The 18,027-nt window shown below is 36.5% G+C and overlaps 1 protein-coding gene across 1 annotated transcript in view; it reads right to left on the bottom strand.

The window, feature by feature from the left end:
* Positions 1–5,655: 5,655 nt before the first annotated feature.
* The window catches only part of LOC138715132 (telomerase-binding protein EST1A-like), a 230,256-nt gene continuing 217,884 nt past the window's right edge, over positions 5,656–18,027 (bottom strand). The window contains exons 21-23 of the mRNA XM_069847672.1: positions 12,851–13,065; positions 12,660–12,738; positions 5,656–9,901 (exon numbers count right to left, since the gene is read on the bottom strand). Of these exons, the coding sequence (XP_069703773.1) occupies positions 9,771–9,901; positions 12,660–12,738; positions 12,851–13,065 (425 nt within the window). The 3' untranslated portion in view covers positions 5,656–9,770. The remainder of the gene's footprint in view (positions 9,902–12,659; positions 12,739–12,850; positions 13,066–18,027) is intronic.

Raw genomic sequence — 18,027 nt, 5'->3', positions numbered from 1 at the left:
ATTCATTGCGTTCTGCCCAAGGACAGCTCTTTCACTGCAAACCTAGCAATCTCCAATGTTGCCTATTTTCTACCTTCCTCTTCGTCTCTGCATTAAGACCTATACAGGGTGAACCGTAAGTAATTTCATTAATTTCAGGGGGTTATTCTTTGAGATATTCCAAACAAAAAAGTTTAATACAATTTTGTTCGTTTTTTGCTTTCTTTTCGAAATAAAAATTATTTTGTATGAAACATTTCACAGCATGTTTTGAAAACGCCATTGATTTAATTACCAATATGCTCAGTCAATTTAAGAGAGCAGTATAATGTGATATTAAATGGTTAAAAGAAGTTTGGTTTTGTCCTTTAAATGTACAGAAATTTTATTTGAACAAATGTAACTTTTCGTTCTGAATAGGAATTTTAAAATGTTACATTTGTTCGGATCAAATTTTTGCACATCTAAGACTATGGACTTCAGTTCTACGTTCATAGACCTCTATGACGTAGTGCAGAGGGCGGCCACCCAAGAGTTGGAACTTAAATTGAGACGATTCTGTCCGGCGCCGGGGTGGGTATCCGGTGTGGCTTAGTGGATAAAGCATCAGCACGTAGAGCTGAAAACCCGGGTTCAAATCCCGGCGCCGGAAAGTATTTTTCTCCGTTCCATTACTCTTTCATCGTATGATGACGCACAATATCTGCATGGAAATATCATATGTACTTCGGTACATTAAAATAATATATAAGTTTCGATATGCACATCACCATATCTCTACGTGAGCTCCAGCTGTCACTATGACGATATCGAGGAGATGAACGATTTCTTGCCACCACGTTGGAGCATGTATTCTGGAATGCTCTCAATAGCCTCTATGATGCGCTCCCGAAGATCACGAAGATCTCTGACTGGGATGGCGTACACTTTATCTTTGACATAGCCCCAGAGAAAGAAATCGAGCGGTGTTAAATCCGGAGATCTCGGGGACCAAGCGATGTTAGGCTGCAGGTGTTCAATTTGTGAAAAGAACTGCTCCAGCATGTCAAGATATGTGGTACCACACACAGTTTTCTCGGCGAAGAAAAACGGTCCAATGACCTGCTGCTGTGACAAGCCGCACCACACATTTAACTTGACACTATCACAAACGTGCTCTTGTATAGCGTGAGGATTCTGCGATCCCCAGACCCGCACATTATGCCACTTTACTTTACTGACACATGGAACGTGGCTTCGTCCGAGAAGAAAATCTTGAACATAAAATCAGGATCAGCGCCGAGACGGTCTAGCATCGTATTGGCGAATTCCACTCGTTTGGGTTTGTCATCCGGTTCCAGACGTTGAATTAACTGCACTTTGTATGCGTACAGTTTGAGACGCTTGTGGACAATTCGTTGCAATGTTGATTTTGGCACTTGAAGTTCCCGCGAAGCTCTTCTTAATGAATTCCGCGGGCTTTGCTCATACGCGGCTTGAACATTTGCAACCATTTCGTCGGGTGTTCTACGACCACCACCATGTTTCTTCAACACCGATCCTGTAGCTAAAAATGTATCGTGCCACTTCTCAATACTTTTGGCAGTTAAACACTCGCCGATACTCCCTTTGAACTCTAACAATTGATTTAAACTCCGCATACCACAACACAGTTTGCGCTTTCATCTGCGGTGTCGCCATTTTGACAATCGATACAATCTACGAAAAGAAACCGTGTCTGCGCACCATCTACCGACAGGATTCGAAACTTGTTGAGTTTTCCTTTCATATAAACGTTACCGTAAGGTTCTATCTTCAACCATTCGCCAGTCACAATTGAAATTAGGTACATTTGAGCGGTCCACTCTTTATATTCATATAAAACATTTTTTATCTCGAAAAGGAAGGAAAAACGAGCAAAATAGTATTAAACATTTTTGTTTGAAATACCTCAAAGAATAACTCCCTGAAATTAATGACATTCCTTATGGTTCACCCTATATTAATGTTGTCTATCATATTACTGGTATATCTTCTTCTGCCCCAAACTTTCTTCCCATTCACTACTCCTTCTGGTGCATCCTTCAGCAGACAGTTTCTTCTTGTATGTATGTATGTATGTATGTATGTATGTATGTATGTATGTGTATGTACGTACCTATTTATCTACTATATGTATGTCACGTTGTTGGCACACATCAACCAATTTATCTTAATTCCACACACATTTAATTTTAATTTTCATCAACTACCCTTCTGGCTGAAGTCTTGTTGGTCGATCTATGAAGTGTCCAAGAAAACAGTGATTAAATGTGAAGAAAGATTTTTTTACTTCAGGACCATCGGCAAGATTTTTAATGAGGGATCTGAATGTGATTTTTTTTTCATAAAGTTGTTTATAATAAACTGTTTATTAATCACAATATCACGATTTCAAAAGGGGTGTGTACCTCAGGCATTGTACATCACGCTGAAATATTTCATTATTTCATTTTCTAACTCACTGATTTCTTCCCAAATGGAGGGGAAGAGGAGTTAAACCTCAAAATCCCAACGTCGCTTGTGCACAACCATGTTACATATTGTCTTCAGAATTATTTTCCACGTGGGCAAGATTTATGCTCAGGAAAAAAAAGAGGACGGGTCAAATTAGCCAATTTGCTATTATTGTCATATTGTACACTAATAGTATCATAATAATTATAATTCAGAAATTACGACATTTCTTTTTCATCTTAGGTTTAACGACTGTAGTAACTCAAATATTTTGCAGATATCTTTCCAGGTAGATATCACATGTGAAAACCTAAGGATCGTTGAAGAATTTCAGTGTTTTCCAGATGAAACGAAATTGATTTTCTGCAGTGTCAGAAATGTATGAAACATCCCACATTTCAGAACTCCGTAGCAGTTTCTTCACTGAGCAAGGTATGTTCACTTTTCTTGTCTTCTCTGACAAAGGAAGCTACATGTAGCCTCGAAACATTTGATGTTCCCACATTTCTGATGCAGTGCAAAGATGGAAATAGCTTTCACAAAATATGAAAATCTGCTAACCATAATTTATTGCAAAATGTATGTCCTTTCTCCTTCTCCCATCCTCGAAAAATAGGTTGGCACTTCCTGAGAAGAAAATGAACCTTTTCACTACTTACTGATACTTGGAATCAAAATCTATGTATGGACAAACGAGTACTTTCAAACTGCTCCATGTGTATACATTCCTAATCATGTTTTTAATTATATTAGATAATTCAAATGAAACCCAACCATCGCTAATAGAAATAAATAAATTGAACTTACTGCTTAATAGTTGCCACAGTAAACACATTTCTCCCACTGTGACACCAGGTGACAGATACCAGCTTCATAAATCCCTATGGTCTGGAGGTAAGTCAATGTGTAACAGCATTTTGTACTGCTTTGTCCAATGGAAAACTGGTTCCCTTCAAGCTTTTCTTCAAATCTCCAACACTATGAAAATTAAATGGACGTAAGTTTGGACTGGGGTGTAGTAGTACTGCCCACCAAAACTTTTGCAACTTGTCCCTTGTTGACCTAGTAGTGAAACTGGAGCATTATCATTGAGTAAAATCACTCTTCTCGTCTAAAGGTCTGGGCGTTTATTGTTTATGTTTTGTCTAAGACGCCTGAGAGTGACTGTAAAGCACTAGGCATTGACCATTTGACCACGCTCTAGAAATTCCACTAGCAATGGACCTTGATAACAGAGAGAAGGGAGGGCACGAATGATAACATGATTTGCCTTGCAATTTGAAATTTTTATGGCAAGATATCAAGCATGTTTCCATTCCATACTAGTATATGTGGCTAAAAATTATGGCACCATAACTCGTCAGCCATCACAATCAGATTCAAGAACTAATCACCTTCCTCCTCATATTGTCTCGGGTTCAATAATAAATAAACAGTATGGCATCCATGCACGCAAGCTTCACAATTGTGCAGGTGTTTGTGGAGAACCTTATGGATACTTCCCTGGCTGATATTCAGTAATAAATTAAGTTCGCTTATTCTTATTCTCCTATTCTATCCATCAAAAGCATCAAAATATTATGCTAAACTAGAGGAGTAGGTATCATAGCTTTCAACTGTGCCTTTACGATGTTAACCAAGTACACAATGTTGCCAACATATGGGCATGACATTTACCTGCAATACTGTTACCAGGACAATGTTTTTTTCTTTCTCCCTTTCTCAACATTACTGAGAAGTAGTGCCACTGCCAGTGACAAGTTCAGGTAGGATTTGATGAGGAGATATATTAGTGTCAATTGACGCACTGTCGATTTCAACGATATTCCCTGGTCCACACCATATTCCTTCTTCACTTCACTGTGATAGTGTGTTATATCTTCAAAAACGTGCATTTTTTTCAGTGCAATTAAAAAAAAAAACAGTCATTATGCTCCATAAATCTTGGACTTAACTAGTGCAGTCAAATGTTAATATAGTCAAGAATTTTACAAACACTATTTCGATTCTCTTTCATTTCACATGGCTCGGTATGACCTGGTCACTAGTGGCGAGCATAGTCACACTTCTGTACGGTCTGTATTATCCAGTTGTTCCAAATGTTGAATTGAATTTGGCGTAAAGGCTTTGAGTGCTTGTTCTGGATGTCGATTGTCCTGTAGAGATGTTCAGCTGGAATGAGACCACGCATACCAATCCTTCACAAGTGATTTGCCGAGGGATGTCTCTCCATATACTGCAATTATTCTGCGATGGATTTCAACAGGCTTATGCTCTTCTGTAGTCAAAAAACTACTTACAGCACGCTTTTTACTTCTGAACACTTCCATTTGGAGGAACATGGAAAGGTCTGCCTACCACTCGTACCAACAGAAAGTCTATAACAATTGTTACCAACACTACTAAGCAAACTCCGGCCACAATAAGCCTCAGCCAATTTTAAAATAGTCAAATAGTACATACATTCCTATACCTTTCAACTTCACATATTTCATTTCGAGTTTAATTCCAACTTTCGTTAATCCTCATTTTAAATTGTTTTATTTCTTTAAAAATATGATATAAGAGATTAAATGAAACTAGATAGAGGTAACCTGCTAAATTACAAATTTCTGTGTAATACTTGTGACCAAATACTGGTGCTAGAGCATAATGTTCACATGGGGAAACCTTCTTGAAGTTGATCCATTGATCTGGTGACCGTTTGGTTACTGCCTGAGACTATCTCTATTGTATCTCTGGGCTATATAATATATACCCAAAGACTCCTCTTATATCAACATAATTATTATCGTAATACAGAAGGACTTCCAACTCCCCTCTGCATGGAATAAAAGAATATGTGTCCTGCATAAGTTCACACTCATTACATGATATATTTAAAACATAACTTAAGATAATGTTTTCCTCTTACTTTCTGTACAGAAGACAAGTAAGATAAAATTTAATTTAATGATATAAGCTACAACTACCATGTTGATATACGTTTGAAGCAAAATTTCTGACCCATGCAGCTTATTAGAATAGGTGCAAATTTAGTTATATTTACGAGTATGTTAAATTTGACTTTCTAACATACAAGTATAATTAAGTGATATATAATTCTTAATCTGATTTCGTTACACAAAAATATGATTTTATAATGTGAACAATAGCAATGCAGAGGTATACAAGAAAAATATCTAAAGTTGATGAGAAAGGTTGTGCAGTTTATTTGTACTATTTTATTAACTACTATCTCATTTCTTATTCAGTTCATATTTAATACAACAAAAAATTTCAGAAACAAAATCTAGGAATTCGATTTAGTTGTAAAAATTTAACTTTCACATGATTGTAATACATTATTACATCACATTTTAACCTTCTACTTTAAAATTATCTGTCGCAGAAATGTATCAGTTTTATGCAACCAAAGGGACGATCATAAGATTGGTTTCTTCTTAAATATTGTGAAATTATTAATGTTCCCCACTATATATAATATATGGAAAATAAATCTTAGCCTTGAAGATGAGAATAGGTATAACAAATTTACTATTTCATATATTGCTATAATAAGTTTTAAAATATACATGATTATTAGTTTATAAAATAATCATGTTTTATACAAAAGGTAAAAGATTTTTACATATAGAAGGGATTATTTATATGTTCACGGAACAAGGTATAGGTATCGATTCATTAAAGAAGGAATTTTAAGATTAACATTTATGAAATAGTAGTAACCAATTGAATTCTATTAAAAGAGATAGTATTCTTTTGGCAAATAATAATAGCATTTCTTGTACTGAAGAAAAGAAAACACAGAACTTGCATTTCCAAAGCAAAACACGTATACAACAACTAACAAAGGTCCCATAATTACAACACTCATATTCATAATTGGAATTACACATTTATTATTATAATCATCTGTGTATATAATTATTTTCCACAACAAATTTAAATAATTCAACATAACCAAATAATGCCCCAGTTTTAGAACCAAAATCAAAATAGTCAAGTACTACATGCAACAGAACTATTCCAGAAAAGTAGAAAGTATATACATAAATATTCTTAAAAATGAAACAAATATATTACACGTATATGTAATTGCTAACATTCTGTTAAAAATCCACTACATGACACATTTCATGATGTCAGAGTTAAAGCTTGTCAAATACACCATTAAAATTAATTACTCAAAAATAGAAACAAAATCTGAACACAATTACATGAAACTATTATCCATGTAGCATGCTGTAAAAATTTACATAATGAGCATCATTAAGTCCAAAAAAATACTATCCCTTAGAACTACAATTAAAAAAAAAAATATTATTGCATGCATTTTTGGCCTAACTCCAAGTTATTTCAAATTTAAGTCTCAAATTAAATATTTGAGCAGGAGTTTTATTATTTCATACTCGTATCACTATAATTTCATTCTTAATCATTAAAAACTTCACTTTGATTTCCTGAGACAACTTTGTTTATACAGTAAAACAATAATTATAGCCTATTACACAAGAGATTATGGAGTAAGAGATGGAGAGGAACTTGTAACGTCAATACAATACTGACAACAGATGCTATCCAATGACAAGTTCCAAGTCCACTCACTCACCCTTCGTAGAAGATTGATAAAGGTAAGTACGACAATGCACATAAAATACCACATGTGATGGGAAAATAAGGACGGGTATGTCAATAATGATCAACACTGACTATTTTAGAAACCTCAGATGCCTTTCACCCAGGAGAACCAACAGTTATTTCAATGGGACATAAATTCAACAAATTCCCACATTCCCTAAGGCTGCCCAAAAAGTATACAAAACATAGTAAGTACCAAAGTGGATTATCACAACAAGAATCTGTGCCATTTTTAAATCCTAAACAAATGTCACACACATCCAGAGAGCTTCACAAAGAAACTGAAATTAAATAAGGTATTCAAGTTAGGTAATAAATAAAGCAAATTTTAGTCTTAAAGCAAGGGCCTACAGAATTTCAGAGCATTTCGTATATATATTTTAATTTTTTTACACAACAGAGAACATCCTTACTGAAAAAAGAACAGATTCGTGGAGAATAAAGTTTTGTTTTAAATCTTAATCTATGCTGAAGGCATGTCAGTACTTTTATTGTGAAAATTATGGCAATCGTTACTCCAGTGACAATTAATATGAACTATTAAAAACTTTCAATATACTTGTCAATATATGTTCAGTACCTTTCAGTGAGGAAATTCTCTGATAAAAACAAAATAATCATTTTGTCTTCTAACAGGAACTTGCTGTGTTCATTTTCTTCTGACATAATTTACATATAAATTACATCACCAAGTTTTTCCTTTAATATTTTAAAATTAAATATGAATTAGATATTTCTCTCAACAGGTAGATTAACAATGCAAAGTAATATAATACATTATACTAACATACTGTGTTAGTAATTTTTTTCACAAACTGCAACAAATCCACACATTAAATATTTACATACATACATTAGCACTAAATCTCATTGGTGGGAATGTGTTCTATCTAATTACTTCTCACAACCAAATGCAGAAAAACGTGAATAGGATTCATAAGAAATTACAGACATACCAATAACATACAATTTGACACATTCACTCACCCATTCCCCCAGAGGACATAATTATAGTAAAAAAGTAAAACTCAGGTATTTGTATGTGATTTTTAAACTCGTAATAATTTTAGAAAATTGTATCATAATTGTCATTTTATAAAGTGTACTTTAAAACTGCAGAAAAGTTGTCAAAACTGTTAAATTTAATTATTATTATTATTATTACCTTCACTGCTATGCAAGCAATGTAATCATATACTCCACTGAACACCCTCTTGGTATTATTTAAAAATACCTGAGGTACCAATAGTATAATAGGGGTTTTATCATGGCCCCTGAACCCTAAAATTCAAAACTTGAAACATGAGGTTATGAAAATCGTAGGGGAGAAAGAAAAGACATGAAGTAGTTCGTTGGTATATATTTTTGGTTTCATTTAAAGTTAGATAAGATATATCTGATCTGAAGGCTAGAGAAAGCCTGAAAGTAATGAGAAATTTCATAACTGAACTTTTTATTCTGATATGCATAACAAATGGCACAGCTACAAAATCATTTGGCATATAGAATGCCCCTTCATTGTCAGTCTGAATCCATTATTGTACTTTCATTAGAACGGATGCAGCCTGAATATTATCAGGGGTTACATTGCAGTCCATGATGGCATCATTGTAATTTCACTGTCTTCGTGGCACTTTTTCAATTCCCATTATGAAGTATTTATTACTCTGTTCTAAGTCGATGTAAACGCGATTTTAATGTCTGTATGAGGAAACAGTAACATTCTTTCATCTGAAACACTACTAGTATGACCTACATGTCACACTATGACCTACATGTGGTGTTCAGTGCTACTCAAAATAACGCAACTGAAGCACAAGTGATTTTAAGAGCTAAATTGAACTTGGATAATACTGAAAATGCGAAAATAGTATCTTGACCATTTTTTCAGATGACTAATATTTCTATAGTGTATCTTTCTTAACAATTCCTACATTGCAAGTACAGTTCAACCAATTATTTAACTTTTATTATTATACCTACATTTTCCCTTCACCTCATTTTAGAAGATACACGGGACAGCACATGTGGATGAATAAACATGCAAAAACTACTTGAATAAATACAAGTCTGTCAAAATAAATTAAATACACCTAACACAATAATTATTTCATTACAACTAATTTCAATTACATTTTTAAATTTAGAACACTGACACCTTTGTCCCTGTTGACTTTCAGTATAATGTTTCGAAACGTCCCATAATGTATCAAATGAAAGAAACAAGAGCTTGTCCCCAACCACAATTTCTAGAGCACAATTGATAGAATGGAGAAGTATATTTTTTAGATATAAAATAAAAGAGCCAAACTACTTCCCATAAACCTAAGTCATTTTCTTCCCGTTCCTCTATTTAGAAAGCCTTCAAAATAAGGAAAGAAACTGCCGAAGAAGCTTTACTGATAGCCACGATTGCCTGAGAAGTTCAAATATTTCTACCTGAAAACTTCTCTCACATACCAAAATTGTATTGATGCGTAACTCTCCATCCGTTTGAAGATGGGGCCTGAGATATTTACACTGCTGCTCCCATTCTTTCCCTGACTGGGACTTTTCTTCCCTGACAGATGGACCTACCTGAAGCCCGGTCTGCACATACTCGTGCGCATTTATTCTCTGCATGTTTTTGGATTACCTTCTTGCTAGGTGTTGCAGGGTCACAAGAGCCGGGGGGTTCAGCCCAGACCCGCCCATTGCATGAAATCAGGCACCTCGCGCACTGGGACGTGTCTTGCCAGTGCCTTCACACGCAGATTTCGGTCTTCAGTAAGGAGCACCACATCTCGATACAGACGTCGTGGCTCACCTATATTCAACATTACAAATAAACTAAAGATGTCTTATGTGCACATCATGAAGTAGGAAGATATCTACATTACAAGGTAGATGACAAACAATATATTACGTAAATGTTTTACTCCTAAAGAAAGAACCGCCAATTTTCATTTCACCAAAAGCTATAAGCCTCAGAACTGTTCCAGAACCTACGTTAGTTCAAAACTTGCCTTATATGTGAAAGGATAGAAAAGTTATTTTAAATCTGCTAATATTGAGACAAAGAGGAAGGCAGAAAATACGAAAGGCTGGAGAATGCTGGGTTTGCAGTGAAAGATCTTCCCTTTGGCAGAACATGTATGTATGTATGTATGTATGTACGTACGTACGTACGTACGTACGTACGTACGTATGTATGTATGTATGTATGTATGTATGTATGTATGTATGTATGTATGTATGTATGTATGTACGCACGCACGTACGTACATATGTATGCATGCATGTAATATTGAAACTGCAGATGCACAAAATGTTTTAGCCATAGTTTGATTAGGAATATTTTATGGTGTGGGACATAACTTTCAGGTGCATAATTTTTCCTTTACTCACTATTACCTACTATGGGTGTCCGCTGATTGAGGATATGCACATCTATTATCAGGCAGTACATCTCACTTGACGATATGTGTCAGAGGAAGAACAATTGTTTGTATGCATCTGAAGTCTGACTAGTGTAATATGTAGCTAGTGCACGATGTATGCAATAGAGGGGGAAAGGAACTAGCCACCCTATCCCATTATCTCCTGGCCTAGTTTTCTCATAAGTGGTACCTTCTTGGTATCACTTGTGGGGTTCAGATCTGTCTTCGGACAGTTGACTAAACAACAACCTATTATGGGGAAAATATTTTTTAAATTGAAAGACAAGAGTACGAAGGCACACATCCAAAAAATAAACTACAGTATGTTGGAATCTTGATTTCTTTACTGGTAATTCTTAATAAATAATCTTTAAACAAGAGTATTATAATTAGGGGTAGGATTCTTAAGTAAATAAATATTTTAATAGCACTGAAATAGAAACTCGTAACTGAGTTTTTTAAGTTTTGGACAAGGTCGTCTGAGCATATACAATCAAATAAAAACACATATTTTGAAAGGTTTAACATATTTTCAAATATTCAAATAAAACAAATTAAATTTTAATTAAATAATATTCGGCAAAAGCCCAATTTCAGATTAATTATCGATAAGTTATTGTCTGCAGTAATATGTTACAGAATTTAAGGGCATTTTTAGTTCAGACGGATGTGTCCTATACTGCCAGCAAAGCATTAAAATCTGAACAACGATCTCAGGTTACACAACACCTAGCAGGCAATAAACACATTGCTGCAGTTTCACGCTTTACAATGAAACTTTTGCCACATAATGCACTCCTTATTGATGCCAGATAGTATACAGCATACGCTTTTAGAAGGCACATGAGTTCAGCCAATACTCATCCAGCATTACCGTGCTATAGCCAAACTGCTAGCGGGAGAGAGAGGACAAAGAGAAATCGCTACGTGTCGAATATACAGGGTGAATCAAAAGTCTGGAACCATATAAATACCTTCCATATGATTCATTTTCAATTACTATAGGTGTTACCAGTATTTGTAAGACCAAATGCTCTACCAGTGACACATTCGATTCTAGCCCTCAGCTATCTCAAAAGCCGCCATTTTGGATGCAATTTTGAAATTTTAAATGGAAAGGGGGCCATGTAGGTGCTCAAAATCATGTGAAATTTTCTGAAAAAAAAAAATCAATGGTGCAATCCGTTTTGAGATATCTCTAATCGTTTTCAAGTTATTTGAAGATAACTGTCATAATGACACAAACATTAGTTACTGCATAAACAGATATTTTGTAACATGGTACAGTACTAAGGAGGCTTTGGAAAAGGTATCATTATACAATTCTGGTAATTAATTTTTCCTGCTTTACTGTTTGGTTAACCTGTGACAGTTTCAACGCATTGCTGTGATTATTCGAAGCTTTCTTATAACAAATTTCTTGATTTTCGTGATAGTATTATGGAAAGAGGAAAGAATTGATATCATTCTTCATTCTGGTAGGTTAAGCCACAGAAATGTTGCAGCAGATTGGACGAACAGTTCCCTGTACATTGGATTAGTTGGCGTGGACCAGTAGAATGGCCGGCCAGGTCTCCAGATTTAACATCCCTTGAAAATCGAAAGGGAGGGGGGGAATTACGCGGTTTGTACCATTGTGAGGAGAAACTTAGCCAGTTCTAGGTAATAAACATACAATATGAATAGACGAACAGTTCGTTAGGTTAGTTACTGATCTATATAAATGAAATGAAAGTTTTGTCTGTTGTATGTATGTATGTATGTATGTATGTATGTATGTATGTATGTATGTATGTATGTATGTATGTATGTATGTATGTATGTACTATGCATTGTTCTTTAAAAAGGTATTTATTCGGTTATTTAACGACGCTGTATCAACTACTAGGTTATTTAGCGCCGATGCGATTGGTGATTGCGAGATGGTATTTGGCGAGATGAGACTGAGTGAACAGTGTTAAAACTGTTTTTCGCACTAGTGTTAAAAGTACTTTTCATCTGCTACCATATAACAGTCAATTTTCTACACACTTGCCTAGTGTTAAAATATCTACTTTCAGGAATGGTTGCCTAAAAGAGTTATTTAAAATGTACAAATTCCTTACTAGAAACAAACTACAGTAATTTCATTTAAAATAAATATACCTGGCTTGCTTTGATCCTTCCCTGATGACCGACATAGGCTCAGACTTGTAGCAAGGATTTTATCGTCATTCCGTTCATCCTGAAAATAAAACAAAAGAAATGTTATTAAACTTGCATGTATAAAACCCTTAATACCTCTAGAACAGCTAACAGATAACTCAAATTGTCCGACACTTTGTATATCATATTACCTGCTCTGTATCTTCCTCCATTGCAAACGCAAGTGTGTGGATTACTGTTCCTCGTGTAGTGACGCACCGTACACCAGGGTTCCGAGATCTTAGGAAGGTAAGAGCCGATTTGGCAGCTTCTGCAACCTTGGCCGCATGTTCAGGGTCCACACAGGGTACAGGCATGTGGTCTCTGTCTTTTCCTCCACGGGCCAATCCTTCTAACTCTTTTACAACTGAAAACAAAGATACAAACAATAATATATAAGGATTGACAATATATCTTTCTGAAGAACTATTAAGCCTTGGTTTTTCTGAACCGACGCATGCGAGTTGCGGCCCGGACTACTTGAGAGATAGTGAGTGGTTTCTATAAATGCGAGGTACGCAGACCTCGCTCATCTCGCAGCTATAGAAACCACTCACTATCTTTCGTGTAGTTCCGGATTTGTGCGAGGCAGGCACCGCATCTCGCAATTCACATGCGACGGTTCAGAAAAACCAAGGCTTAACAATTTAAACATACGCATCATGACATAAATGTTAGTTATCTCCACATTATCGCTTTGCAATATGTTCAGCGAAATATAGGTCCTACTTTAGATTAACGTCCAAATAAAAAAACGAAGTAATCAGAAGAATGTCACCCAAACTGTTCAAATATTCCATTCTTGCACAGGTAAGGCTTTCAACATGCGTATTACAACACATAATTTGAGAACACATGACAAACTTCCACTGAATGAGAAAGATCGATATGATGGTTTGATTTTCTCATATTTATATGCAAAGGTTATTTGCTGTAGTAGCTGTCTGCAGTAGTGTTACACTTGGACATGTTAGCAGCTACTGATTACTTGCACCCTTTTTATTAACATCATTTTGAGACAATTTAAAAAATGTATATATTTGATTCAAGTCAATACAATACTTTAAAAAGTCATCAAACGATAACATAAATAATAGTTACTTCTAGAGGACTAGGTGAATCTTGTTTAAAAAAAACGATCAAAAGGAAGCTGAGGATGATTGGGGGCCAACAATTATTTCAAAAAGGCAAAGTGAATCTTGTTTACAATACCGGTATTAGAAAGGACTCTGATGAAAATTTGGGCCAACAGTTACTTCAAGACAACAACGCGATTAATGTTAACAAAAAAGTAAAACAACCTGAGGATGACTGTTCTACGTAAAGATGTACAGCATAGTAACGCTATGAACCTGTCGACGGATGAGTTACCAATACGTAATAAATACATATAGCATAGTAAATCTACGCACCTGTACAATGTGATCGCATGCACAAGTAGTTCTCCGTAAAGGTATGAATCTGTCGACAGGTGATCATACCTACATGCGTCCCATGTAAAGATATGCAGCATAATAAAGTTATGCACCTGTCACAGGTGATCCCACCCACATGTATTTCTACATAAAGATATGCAGCATAGTAAAACTATGCACCTGTCCATAGGTGATCGCACCCACATGTATTTCTACATAAAGATATGCAGCATAGTAAAGCTATGCACCTGTCCACAAGTGATCGCACCCACATTTATTTCTACATAAAGATATGCAGCACAGTAAAGCTATGCACCTGTCCACAGGTGATCGCACCCACATGTATTTCCACATAAAGATATGCAGCACAGTAAAGCTATGCACATGTCCACAGGTGATCGCACCCACATGTATTTCTACATAAAGATATGCAGCATAGTACAGCTATGCACCTGTCCACAAGTGATCGCACCCACATGTATTTCTACATAAAGATATGCAGCACTAAAGCTATGCACATGTCCACAGGTGATCGCACCCACATGTATTTCTACATAAAGATATGCAGCATAGTAAAACTATGCACCTGTCCATAGGTGATCGCACCCACATGTATTTCTACATATAGATATGCAGCATAGTAAAGCTATGCACCTGTCCACAGGTGATCGCACCCACATGTATTTCTACATAAAGATATGCAGCATAGTACAGCTATGCACCTGTCCATAGGTGAACACACCCACATGTATTTCTACATAAAGATATGCAGCATAGGCCTAGTAAAGCTATGCACCTGTCCACAAGTGATCGCACCCACATGTATTTCTACATAAAGATATGCAGCATAGTAAAGCTATGCACCTGTACACAGGTGATCGCACCCTCTTGTATTTCTTACATAAAGATATGCAGCATAGTAAAGCTATGCACCTGTCCATAGGTGATCGGACCCACATGTATTACTACATAAAGATATGCAGCATAGTAAAGCTATGCACCTGTCCATAGGTGATTGGACCCACATGTATTTCTACATAAAGATATGCAGCATAGTACAGCTATGCACCTGTCCACAAGTGATCGTACCCACATGTATTTCTACATAAAGATATGCAGCACAATAAAGCTATGCACCTGTCCACAAGTGATCGCACCCACATGTATTTCTACATAAAGATATGCAGCACAGTAAAGCTATGCACCTGTCCACAAGTGATCGCACCCACATGTATTTCTACATAAAGATATGCAGCATAGTAAAGCTATGCACCTGTCCACAAGTGATCGCACCCACAAGTATTTCTACATAAAGATATGCAGCATAGTACAGCTATGCACCTGTCCACAGGTGATCGCACCCACATGTATTTCTACATAAAGATATGCAGCATAGTAAAGCTATGCACCTGTCCATAGGTGATCGCACCCACATGTATTTCTACATAAAGATATGCAGCATAGTAAAGCTATGCACCTGTCCACAGGTGATCGCACCCACATGTATTTCTACATAAAGATATGCAGCATAGTACAGCTATGCACCTGTCCACAAGTGATCGCACCCACATGTATTTCTACATAAAGATATGCAGCATAGTATAGCTATGTACCTGTCCATAGGTGATCGCACCCACATGTATTTCTACATAAAGATATGCAGCATAGTAAAGCTATGCACCTGTCCATAGGTGATCGTACCCACATGTATTTCTACATAAAGATATGCAGCATAGTACAGCTATGCACCTGTCCACAGGTGATCGCACCCACATGTATTTCTACATAAAGATATGCAGCATAGTAAAGCTATGCACCTGTCCATAGGTGATCGCACCCACATGTATTTCTACATAAAGATATGCAGCATAGTAAAGCTATGCACCTGTCCATAGGTGATCGCACCCACATGTATTTCTACATAAAGATATGCAGCATAGTAAAGCTACGCACCTGTCCACAGGTGATCGCACCCACATGTATTTCTACATAAAGATATGCAGCATAGTAAAGCTATGCACCTGTCCATAGGTGATTGGACCCACATGTATTTCTACATAAAGATATGCAGCATAGTACAGCTATGCACCTGTCCACAAGTGATCGTACCCACATGTATTTCTACATAAAGATATGCAGCACAATAAAGCTATGCACCTGTCCACAAGTGATCGCACCCACATGTATTTCTACATAAAGATATGCAGCACAGTAAAGCTATGCACCTGTCCACAAGTGATCGCACCCACATGTATTTCTACATAAAGATATGCAGCATAGTAAAGCTATGCACCTGTCCACAGGTGATCGCACCCACAAGTATTTCTACATAAAGATATGCAGCATAGTACAGCTATGCACCTGTCCACAGGTGATCGCACCCACATGTATTTCTACATAAAGATGTGCAGCATAGTAAAGCTATGCACCTGTCCATAGGTGATCGCACCCACATGTATTTCTACATAAAGATATGCAGCATAGTACAGCTATGCACCTGTCCACAAGTGATCGCACCCACATGTATTTCTACATAAAGATATGCAGCATAGTATAGCTATGTACCTGTCCATAGGTGATCGCACCCACATGTATTTCTACATAAAGATATGCAGCATAGTAAAGCTATGCACCTGTCCATAGGTGATCGCACCCACATGTATTTCTACATAAAGATATGCAGCATAGTAAAGCTATGCACCTGTCCATAGGTGATCGTACCCACATGTATTTCTACATAAAGATATGCAGCATAGTAAAGCTATGCACCTGTCCATAGGTGATCGCACACACATGTATTTCTACATAAAGATATGCAGCATAGTAAAGCTATGCACCTGTCCATAGGTGATCGCACACACATGTATTTCTACATAAAGATATGCAGCATAGTAAAGCTATGCACCCACATGTATTTCTACATAAAGACATGCAGCATAGTAAAGCTATGCACCTGTCCACAAGTGATCGCACCCACATGTATTTCTACATAAAGATATGCAGCATAGTAAAGCTATGCACCTGTCCACAAGTGATCGCACCCACATGTATTTCTACATAAAGATATGCAGCATAGTAAAGCTATGCACCTGTCCACAAGTGATCGCACCCACATGTATTTCTACATAAAGATATGCAGCATAGTAAAGATATGCACCTGTCCACAGGTGATCGCACCCACATGTATTTCTACATAAAGATATGCAGCATAGTAAAGCTATGCACCTGTCCACAAGTGATCGCACCCACATGTATTTCTACATAAAGATATGCAGCATAGTAAAGCTATGCACCTGTCCACAAGTGATCGCACCCACATGTATTTCTACGTAAAGATATGCAGCATAGTAAAGATATGCACCTGTCCCCAAGTAATTACACCCACATGTATTTACCGTAAAGATATGCAGCATAGTAAAGCTATGCACCTGTCCCCAAGTAATTACACCCACATGTATTTCTACGTAAAGATATGCAGCATAGTAAAGCTATGCACCTGTCCCCAAGTGATTACACCCACATGCATTTCTACGTAAAGATATGCAGCATAGTAAAGCTATGCACTTGTCCACAGATGATCGCACCCATATGTATTGCTATGTAAATATATGCAGCATAATAAAGTTTTGCGCATGTCTACAGGTGATCGTTTCCACACGTAGTTCTACGTAAAGATATGCACCTGTCGATTTCTTAGTCGGTTATTTACCGACGCTGTATCAACTGTTACGTTATTTACCGTCGATGGACTTGGTGACAGCGAGATGTATCTTGAAGAAATGAATGAGAGAATTCGCCATAAAATTAGTTGAGATTAGTCTTATAGTTGAGAAAAGCCTGAGGAAAAAAACAACCTCAAGCGGAATTGGAACAAACGCCCAAAAACATCCTCGAAGATAGCCACTATTTCAGAA

Source organism: Periplaneta americana, chromosome 15 (assembly GCF_040183065.1).
Source record: "Periplaneta americana isolate PAMFEO1 chromosome 15, P.americana_PAMFEO1_priV1, whole genome shotgun sequence".
In the NCBI taxonomy this organism is placed as follows: Eukaryota; Metazoa; Arthropoda; class Insecta; order Blattodea; family Blattidae; genus Periplaneta; species Periplaneta americana.
The sequence above is the reverse complement of the archived record's forward strand: the minus strand, read 5'-3'. Positions and strand labels throughout refer to the sequence as shown.